At 40.3% G+C, this 10,871-nt stretch overlaps 1 protein-coding gene across 1 annotated transcript in view; it reads left to right on the forward strand.

Annotated features, from left to right (window-relative positions):
• The window catches only part of LOC139721368 (peripheral plasma membrane protein CASK-like), a 198,456-nt gene extending 188,426 nt beyond the window's left edge, over positions 1–10,030 (forward strand). Inside the window, exons 15-22 of the mRNA XM_071632684.1 lie at positions 83–316; positions 1,003–1,202; positions 2,434–2,549; positions 4,994–5,074; positions 5,818–5,898; positions 6,902–7,104; positions 7,974–8,060; positions 8,807–10,030. Of these exons, the coding sequence (XP_071488785.1) occupies positions 83–316; positions 1,003–1,202; positions 2,434–2,549; positions 4,994–5,074; positions 5,818–5,898; positions 6,902–7,104; positions 7,974–8,060; positions 8,807–8,983 (1,179 nt within the window). The 3' untranslated portion in view covers positions 8,984–10,030. The remainder of the gene's footprint in view (positions 1–82; positions 317–1,002; positions 1,203–2,433; positions 2,550–4,993; positions 5,075–5,817; positions 5,899–6,901; positions 7,105–7,973; positions 8,061–8,806) is intronic.
• The last annotated feature ends 841 nt before the right edge of the window (positions 10,031–10,871 follow it).

The following is a 10,871-nucleotide window of genomic DNA, read 5'->3' on the forward strand; positions in this document are numbered from 1 at the left end:
TACTAGCTGAAAACCTGGCCTCGGGGCTTTAAAATAATTGTGGAGACAGTATGATTGATGGATGATCTTATTCTCTTGCCAGGGCATCACGCTGAAAATGAACGAAGAAAGACGCTGTATCGTCGCGCGCATCATGCACGGGGGAATGATACACCGCCAGGCCACGCTCCATGTCGGGGACGAGATTCGCGAGATCAACAACGTTTCGGTGGCCAACCAGACCGTCGACCAGCTGCAGAAGATGCTGAGGGAGCTGAAGGGGAGCATTACCTTTAAGATTGTCCCCAGCTACCGCAGCGCACCACAGCCATGTGAGGTAAGACGGAAAATAACAGGACTCAACCAATGCGGGATGTCCCACCATTCAGCAAGCTTCTAAAGATAGACAATTGCAGACTTTATGATGCTGAAATGAATTGACATAAGAGTATTCTGATACTATTTCAAATGTACGTATGATTTTTAGTAATACTTTGACTCTGTTGTGATGGTGTTCAGGTGTTTGTGTAACTTGTCACCTTGGAACCATGATAAAGTTTAGGTATCCAATTTTTTATTTTATAGAAAATATCAATTTTCAAGTGTGAAGTTTGTTCCTGGTGGGTTTGGGGGTGCCGGATCAAATGACGGTACATTTTTAACATTTTCTTCTTCTTTTTGAAAAAACATGATCAATTTTTTCTCCAAACTTGTTGGCATTATCGCTAGGATGATAGAATATACATTTGGACACATGGGTACCATGAAGCCCACCCCCACCCCCCACTAGGTTCTTTGTAGGTAATAGTCTGCAAGAATGCATGGAAGGTGAACTCCCGATATTCAGATGAGCACAAGAGCCCTCTGTCTCTTGATGCATATCCCTCTACTTGTTCTGTCTTGCTCTATCCTGATCTGTGGTTTAGACACTGTTTTGACTGTGACCATGCACATACATTGTCCAGGAAAAAAAAAAGATATATATTTTTTCCTTTCTGTATCTCTCTTTCATGTATTGCGCAGATCTACGTCAGGGCTCAGTTTGACTACGACCCAGGTCAGGATGATCTCATTCCCTGCCAGCAGGCCGGGCTGAGCTTCCACTGTGGCGACACCCTGCAGATCATCAGCAAAGACGACCACAATTGGTGGCAGGCCCGCAAGGAGGGTGAACCCCTCAACGGCACCGCTGGCCTCATCCCCTCGCCAGAGCTCCAGGAATGGTCAGTTTTTAATACATCCCTAAACACAACACCTTGTCCTCTTCACACATTCTTCTTCTTCTTCTTAATCCAATACCGGTACTTTGCAGAACCTCCTCGGAGTATACTCGCACAACTGATGAAAGACTCTCATCAATGCAGACAGCCACTGTGTTTTGATAAAAGATACTGTAAAACAAGGAATGTTTGAATGCATTTTAATTTCACGAATTTGGCAAGCACCAAGATTCGCGAAATTAAAATGCACACGAAAGATATTGTCTACACTATATGCATTGAACGCCAGTGGCAATTCGCAAAAATTTCATGCCACGAAAAAGGCTGTCGGCTCCAATTCACGAAAATTTCATGCCGCGAATATAGCATGTTTTTCAGTAGATGGTGTTAATGGTCTATGTACAAAATGAAACAGTCTTGTGCTTGGATAAATGACAAGCTGCCAAATTTAATATCTCTCATTTTCTCCTGAAAGATGTTGACTGAAGGTGAGCTGATGGCACTTTGGGACAAGGAGTTTCACAGACAAAAATTGCTACTCAGCTTTTGTTTTTGTTCTTTTGATAGTTTTATTGAAAAGAATTTTGTAGGAGAAACAAGGCCAACTCTGAGCGTAACAAGTAATTTTGCTGATTTCCATTTTTGTGATTGTGTTAATGATCAAGAAATTAACTAAATGTCTTGCTGAAAGCTATGTCTTTGCTGATCAGTTATTTCCAAGATGTGTCTGCTATTTACTTTTTTACAAGCTAACTTTATTTTCTACACATGTTATTTCTTTTGTAATGTCTTATTGCATGAAATCTACAAGGAGGGCAAAAAGTAGCAAAACTTTCTTCTGGTGGTTTCACAAAAGTGCTCTCTTCTCTGTTCTTATGTCAAATAGAACTAACAAACTCGAGAGAACTAACAGATTCATAGATGTAAGGAATGTCACAAACTGTTAACTTTCTCTTACACAAAAAAAGCAGGAGATTTACTTTAAATTGTTGTGGCAACTTTGTGTGCTTATGAAAGTGTTATTACATTTGATTTTCAGATCATCTTTGTGATGTACATATTTCGTTGACACATACTTCTAATTTAGCACATACAACTCATTTTCCATGTGTGACTGATTTTATTTTGCTACCGTTCGCATCATTGCTCCGGTTGAAAAATGAGAATATATTTTTCTCTAATTCATCATGCTGTCTAACTTACAGCTCTCTCTATCGTATTATACACTTTATAGGAGAGTGGCCTGTCTAGCCATCGAGCGAGCCAAGAAAGAGCAGCAAGCCTCGTGTACTTGGTTCGGTAGGAGAAAGAAGCAATACAGAGACAAGTATCTGGCAAAGCATAACGCAGGTGAGCAAACCAATAGATAGCAATGACATGTGTTGCCAAGCATATTAACTCTTTATGTGCCATGTTCACACACTCAACTCAGTCGACAGCGTTGCCAACTTCGCATATTTTGCTCAAACACCCAAACCAGCCCAAATCGATCAATAAATCGACAAATGCTGCAGTACAATGACCACTTTTGTTGTGGTTGTGTCAGCAAAAGTCATGCCTCCCCAAAACAGGACAATGAAGTAGTTATTGGTCATTTGCAAAACAAATATTCATAGCTTTGTCATAAAATTTTCATCCCACCAATGTCTGGAAATATCTCTCCAAGTTTGCATAGTTGCATTTCTGGCATTAAAAAATTCTGTAAAAAGTTGCATGGCTCCTAAAAGCAGAACACCTTCTAAAGGAGCTTGTACATTGCAATTTCAGAATTATGTGGCACACAGAAGGTTTACACTGTTGCACCTATAGGCCCGAATTCACGAAGGTGGTACAAGTGAAACCATAGACAAAAACCATGGATCGCCAAGTGTCGCACGGAATATTTCATTACGAAATTTGTCATTTCGTCGAAAAAATGACCGTTTTGTTAACGAAATTATCATTACGTGGACGAAATTATCATATCGTGGACGAAATGTTCATTTAGTTACAAAATGTTGTCATTTCGTTACAAAATAATCATTTCATCGACGAAATGACTGATTTAGTAACGAAATATTCCATGCGACACTTGGCGCTCCATGGTTTTTGTCCATGGTTTAAACCATGGTTTCATTTGTACCACCTTCGTGAATTTGGGCCATAGAGTTAAAGAGAAAGATGAGGTTTGATGCTGTGTAATAACGTCACAGTGCCTTGTTCGCTGATTGGCACATCTGCTGGAGTGTTTTCTTTGCCTATATCTAGGCAGGATGCCTCTAAACTAATTGCCGATGAATAGCGATTTACTACCCCGCATCCCACTAATCCCTATCGTGTCACCATAGCCTTCCTGTTGGACTAACACACGTTGTTACAACCAAGTGGGTTGGCTAACTTAGAATGAGGTCAAGTTTGGAAAAATTATCTTATAGTCACTACTTATCATTATACCCCCGCCAAACGAAGTTTGAAGGGGGTATATGGGAATCAGCGGGCGGTCGGTCGGGCGGTCGGGCGGGCGGTCGGGCGGTCGGTCGGGCGGTCGGTCCGTTGCAAATCTTGCGTCGCGAACTACTTCCTCAGTTTTCAACCGATTCCCATAAAACTTGGCACAGATGTGTGCCTTGGGTTGTAGATGTGCAAGACGTATTTTTTGACAGTACCCAAAAGTACGTTGCCATGGTAACGGCATATTATGGGCAAAAATGGGTACAAATCTTGCGTCGCGAACTCCTCCCACAGTTTTTGATCAATTTTTATGAAATTAGGTACAGATGTTCATCTGAATATGTTAATGTGCAAGACACATATTTCCGCAGTGGCAAAAAGTGCGTTGCCATGGTAACGGCATGTTATTGGTAAAATATAGGGCAAAATGCTTCATGGCAAAACTGCTTCATCAGTGTTCTTCCAATTCTCATGGAATTCATATTGAATGTTTGTCTTAGGATATAGGTCAGCATGACACATTTCTTGACAGTGACAAAAAGTATGTTGCCATGGTAACAGCTCACATATTATGAGCCAAAATGATGGAAAATTTTGTGTTGCAAACTACTTCCTCAGTTTTTGCCCAATTTCCATGAAACTTGGTACAGATGTGTGCCTTTGGTTGTAGATGTGCAAGACGCATTTTTCGACAGTACCCGAAAGTACGTTGCCATGGTAACGGCATATTAATGGCAGAAGATCAAGGAAAGATCTTGCGGATTTTTACTACTTCCTCAGTTTTTTGACCAAAGCTTATGAAATGTTGTTTGGCGGGGGTATAACCAGTCGCTGTAGCGACATTTCTAGTTTGCAATAGAAATTTAAAAACAAGCTTTAGGGCTTCAGAATAGTTGTAAAATATGAGTTATACTGTAGGGATAGAAAAAAAAACACAATGTAAAAATATTAATCAGTGTAATCAATGTTATGTATTGTTTAATATGCAAAATGTGAATAATAGTTTTATCAAAATCATTTCTAGAATAAACCATCGACAGTAATGGGATATCTCCTTATATTTGCGGTCTTTATTGCGAAATTTTTATATGGCAGGATGTTTTGTGATACAACTGACCTACACATATGCATCAAATGTGGTAACTCAAACATTTTTTTGTAAACAGTGGCTTTAATACTGATGAAACATCATGGCAAGTTACAGCTAAGTATGTGGACACATAAAGGGTGAATGACCTCTTTTTTTTTTAAGTGATGCTTTCTGTTTGAAATATCATCAGGTGCCAGAGAGTACAGTTGTTTATTACCATGAGTGATTATAAGTGTTCTAAAGGTCTTCCAAATACTTTTCCATCTTCTAACAGTGTTTGACCAGCTGGATCTTGTCACGTACGAAGAGGTGGTCAGACTGCCTGCATTCATGAGGAAAACATTAGTTCTTTTAGGTAAGTTTTGGGCTGACAGGTCCAGTCATTCGTCATAGTATGTTGTATTGACCTTTATTGTGATGATAATAATAACAGTGGCTACTTGTATAGCACACAGGTCCACCTCTCTGTGCTCATGGCACTTCAAAAAAAATGAAAAGATAGATGTATATACATGTTCAAACATGACAACAGAGAAAAACATGATGCTCTGTGTGTATTCATGGTGTGTTTTTTCTGTCGTTTTGAAAAGTAGAATCACTGGATATTCTTTATATGACTGTCACAGTTATAAGCTTCCCTTGTAATTTGAACTGTCTGCGAGTTGATATATAGATTAATCAGACTCGTCTCATTTTGTGAGATGATTATATGCATTTACAATGTATGTGAAGTAAAGCCTGCGATGACTTGTATAACTGTTATGCAGAGGTTAAATACAATCAGATATAGGTATTTTTGCTTTTGTCTCCTGTATGCTGAAAGTGAAATGAATAGTTTGCTACTCATTTTTGCCAGTGTGAAATTTGTCGAGATGCAGTCGTTACTCAGCAGGCCTGACGGAAAGGTGGAGATAAAAGTATTTCAGTTTTACTTCCTTTCACTCCCTTGGTTACTTCCTTTCCTATTGTGTACATTCTGTAAAGCGATGATGACAACGATGACAGATACATATTGTCATAACCTGACCTATGAGGTCAGTGTAATGAATGTCTTGTCGTTAAGTTCTTCCTCAACTTTTCTTCCTTTATACCATGCAGGTGCTCATGGCGTGGGTCGGAGGCATATAAAGAACACGCTAATCACGAGTCACCCCAATAAATATGCATATCCAATCCCACGTGAGTGACCGTTTACATTCATAGTATTCTTTTTTCAGGAGATCAAGGATTTGTCCTGTTTTTGCAATAAGTAGTTATCACCGTTTTCATTTGGTTTAATTCAAAGAATTAAAATTACAAGAATTCAAAGCTTTGTACCCTTGGCATTGTAGAGTAAATTTACAAAAAATAGAATGTAAAATGAATAATAATTCCATCTTCATAAACACATGTTGTAAATACATAGTTGGTAATGTTATCAATTTCTTATATCTGATGTGTTTTAAGAGGCATTTTGTGAATGTTCAGCTGTTGAAGAAAAAAAAAAGAAATGAAAGAAGAACATTGTTATACTCTAAGCAGACCTCCCAACCATACTGAATTTGGAGGAAAGAATCTGAATCCCAGCTCTTGTTTCAACAGGAGTTTCCTTTTTTCTTGATAATTTTACTACACACTCCTATGGGAACTGCTCTTTCTTTTCTACTTTTGAGCCAAATCATCCCTATTTTTCAGGTCAGAAAGGTTGGGAGGTCTGCTCCAAGAATAGCTATTTTTCATCGTTTTCATGCTCATTGATGTGTGGAAGATAATTTCATTGGCATCATCATCATGTTTTGATGCAGATGTCATGTACTTCCAAATGCGCAAGAAAAGAGCATAACCAAAGGACTGCCGTATTTGAAGCTTAACTGAAAGCATCTCTTGAGGCCTTTTTGCGCAAATGATGCAAACTAGCCGTTTGATATGAAATCCTTGGATCCCCCCCCCCCATACAAGCATTGCACACTCAGGTGACTCTCATTATAAAAGTCCCTAGAACAGGCAATTTTCGACATCAAAATTTTGTTATAGCTAAACAGATAGAATATATAGAGGTATATGGATGATTATTTTGGGACCAGAACTTTTACTTCATTACAAACAAAATTTCACTGCAACCGTGTTTGTTGTAATGGGAGTGCACTGTATATGTCTGTTTGTTTGAATTAATTCATACGGTCCCATTGATAATAATCACCAGACACAACGAGGCGATGTAAATCGGACGAGGAGAACGGCAAGAACTACTTCTTCGTCTCGCACGAGGAGATGATGAACGACATCGCCAACAACAAGTATCTGGAATACGGCACCCACGAAGACGCCATGTACGGCACCAAGCTGGACACCATTAGGGAGATTCACAACAGGAGTCTTATTGCCATCCTCGACGTGGAACCACAGGTATGGGATTAAGGGATTTTTGTTCTGTATGTTTTTGCTGGATCATGACAGTTTATAACACACATTGAAATACTTGAAGGTAGGGATCATGACTCAGGTGCTGGAATATTTGGGGAAGTTCTCTGGGGAAATTAGACAGTGGGTTCTTAGTCACTTCGACAGCAGTTAGAAATCCCCCCTGAGATGCTATCGCATACATTACATGTAGCGAGGCACTGTACCTTTGTACTCTTTAGACTCTTCTCACAGACTGTTTGCAGGGGTGACATGAGAAGACTGGGAACAATTTCCATCAGGCTTGCTCATCAGCATACAGCTTGGCTATCCATTCCATAAGGCTATATCAAAGCTTTGTTTTGCTGGCCAGAAGCACTTAAATCCTTTGTTCCCCACAGCTCGTATGAAGTAAGGAGAGCACTTGAGCAGGAAAATACAAAGATATCAAACGGGTGAATGAAAGCTCTATGTGATATGAAACAGATAGACAGACAGAAAAATAGATAGATAGATAGATAGATAGATAGATAGATAGATAGATAGATAGATAGTTGGTACAACAGTAGGTACACTGTAGGTAGGTACAATTGTAGGTAGGTAGGTAGGTAGATAGATAGATAGATAGATAGATAGATAGATAGATAGATAGATCTATAGGCCCTTTTTAATTATGAATGTGTGTACTCATTTCAGAGCACTGAATTTCTTTCTTTCTTTCTTTCTTTCTTTCTTTCTTTCTTTTTTTCTTTTTTCTTTCTTTCTTTCTTTCTTTCTTTCTTTCTTTCTTTCTTTCTTTCTTTCTTTCTTTCTATCTATATTCCTGTCTTTATTTCCATGTTTCTGTGTGGAATATCTGTTGGATGTTGCCACAGGCCCTGAAGGTGTTGAGGTGTGCAGAGTTTGCCCCATTCGTTGTCTTCATCGCTGCTCCAACTCTAACAGGAATGAATGACGTACATGTAAGTACCCCACTCCCCACTCCATTAGCCTCCTTTGCAACCTCAAACTACTACGTCAAGGGCAAGTTCACCGCATTATACATATGGGCTGAGTGAATGCAGCAACATCAGTAGAAGGCATCAGTGAAAGTTTGAGGAAAATCGGACACCCCATTCAAAAGTTATGAATTTCTGAAGTTTCTGTGCAGTCACTGCTGGATGAAAAGACTACCGCAGTTTATGATGTCACATGCGTAGAACGATATAGGGAAAATATAGAGAGAAGTCCACAAAATTTGAATTTTTGAAAAAAGTACATATTTGCTCAACTCACATATGTTAAGGGTAATATCATTCCCCTTTCCTTCAGAGAGAAGTAAGTCAAATGCTCTTTTATCATTTGAGAAAAGTGAAAATGTGTTGAAAAGGATAGTTTTTTTTTTCAAAGGATTAAAGGAACTACTGGTGCTGGCAGTTGAATTCCCGCAGTATAGGCAGCAAATTTTTAGTAGTACCTCTGGGTGAATTATTTTGCCCCATACCGGAAGAAGAAGAAGACTGTTTGATTATGATCTCTTGGGAATGTCATTCTCTCAAAGTAGAGTGTTTGACAGCACCACAAAAACACATTTTTTGACACATGGTTCTCTCTCACTGTTCCTCCCCCCTCCCCCTCTCTCTTCTTCACTCACTCACTCTCTCTTTCTCTTCCTCCTCCACCCCCTTTCCCTCCATCCCTTTTTGCCACGCCCCATTTCAATCCACAGGATAGCAGCCTAGAGCGGCTGGCCAAGGAGTCGGAGCTGCTGCGACAGGCCTACGGCCACTTCTTCGACCTCACCATCGTCAACAACGACATCGACGACACAATACGCACGCTGGAGAATGCCATGGAGGAGATCTGCACCACCCCGCAGTGGGTGCCGGTCAGCTGGGTCTACTAGGCCCCCCTGCCCCGCCCGTGTTCCTCCATCCATTTCCTTCTCTCATCTCGCTTCATCCCACACTCCCCAGTGCCAAGCCGAGGGTCACCCCCTCTGCCCACCAGGCTCGAACTGACCGGCATCGTACTGGTTTTGTTAACACTTCTTCAAACCTCTGGATTCCACTGCACAGACTCCTTGACCCGTACCGTCGTCCCTGTCTTGTCGCCAAAGTGACCATTCGGTGAAGCAATCGACGAAGCAATGTTAACCTTTCTACTCCTGATTCAGCTCAACGATGGCCTTCTTGTACATGTTTATGAAAATGCTTCGTCTTTTCGTTTTGAAAAACTTTCAAGTCAGAAGTTGCAAAAATCCATCGCACACAAGAAGTGATTCATTGAAAATTTTGTTGTGGATGATACGATCTGAGAATAATCACCTCTGTATATGCCGCAGAGCACTTTGAATAGCCTGAAAATGTTTATCAAGCAATCTATTAGAATAGAAAATGAGAATTTGAAAGAAAAAAAAAAAAGAGGAAAAGAATTTTGCGTCCAGCGTACATGTGTACCTGCTGCCCTTCTGCGTATAGTGCTGTTTATCATTTGGAAGACGACACAGTTTGGGGAACTTTCACATCTATGCAGTGTGGAAACGTGGTTGAAGGAACCGAAATCCCACACCAGGAGTAGCAGGATACGAAGACACTTCATTGACTTTCTGGCAAAAATTGTTTGCATGTGACTTGATCCTCACGATGCTGGCGATAGGATGCCACGATTAGAGAGAGAGAGTGAAAAAAAAAAAAAAGCCAAGTCATTCTGTATAGAGCATATTATATTGGAACTCTTCATATTTTCTTTACATATTGATTATATATATATCTAGAGATCATGGGGCTCCACTTTTTCCCGAGCAAGTCTTTTGGTTTCGGACTTGCGAAGTCATGTCACGTGTTGATTTCCCATTTGTTGAATAGATGAGCCCAATATTGAGATTGATCAGGTGCCAACAGTGCTGTTGTATTAAATTCAACTGATGTTGTATATTTCACGACCACGAGGTAGCTTTTTTGAGATTACGGTGGTAATCATGGCCTTTATTTTGTAACCCCTTTTTGCAAGACGTTAAAGATCAGAAATAAGTCCGTTACCGTCAAAGGCAGAGGATCGGTAGGCATGCATCCACTGGACACGAAACACATGTGTGTCTACATGTAGCTACCCTCATCACATTTCTTGCATAATTGTCACAACAGCAACAGGCCCTTGTGTCGACCATCAATGCACACAATATTCCAACTAATCTTCAGGTTTCCCATGTCCGCGTACAAGCGCAGGTAAGCGGAAGGTAACCTGACCAAGGAAAGGTACGCTCTTTCACCCAAGGGTAGCTCTGCCTTGCTCAGTTCCTTGTCCGTCTAACTGTCACTTACGCTCAACACCAATCGTTGGCTACACTGTCCATATACATACCAGCACAAATTTGTGAGTTCGTATTTTGTAAATGTCGGATTCATCAAGTGAGGGAGCTGCAGTAACCTTACAGATGCCAACTTTTCAATCAAGCTCTTGAGCTTGGATGTTTTTCACAGTTTGAGATTTCTCATCGGTAACCATCCACGGAATATATGTTATCATCGTCATGACAACTAGGCATCTCTCAACCCTGGGAATGCGTGTGCAAAGAATGGGATATTTACTGGCACGTGATGGAGGGAAATGGAAACGGAGTCCCTCGTTAGATTTGACGAATTGAAAATCCCTCTCGTGATCTCAGTGTGTTGATTAAACTTTGCCGGTTTTCAACGTCCAACTGGCTTTGAGAATTATTTTTCTTATCACGATTTTTGTGCCCGACCAAAAGTTTGCCAAAAGAAGGAAGAGATTTTCTTTAGATGGAAAAA

This window comes from Diadema antillarum, unplaced genomic scaffold, assembly GCF_040938485.1.
Source record: "Diadema antillarum isolate AM-2024a unplaced genomic scaffold, OU_Dant_1.0 scf00000141, whole genome shotgun sequence".
NCBI lineage: Eukaryota > Metazoa > Echinodermata > Echinoidea > Diadematoida > Diadematidae > Diadema > Diadema antillarum.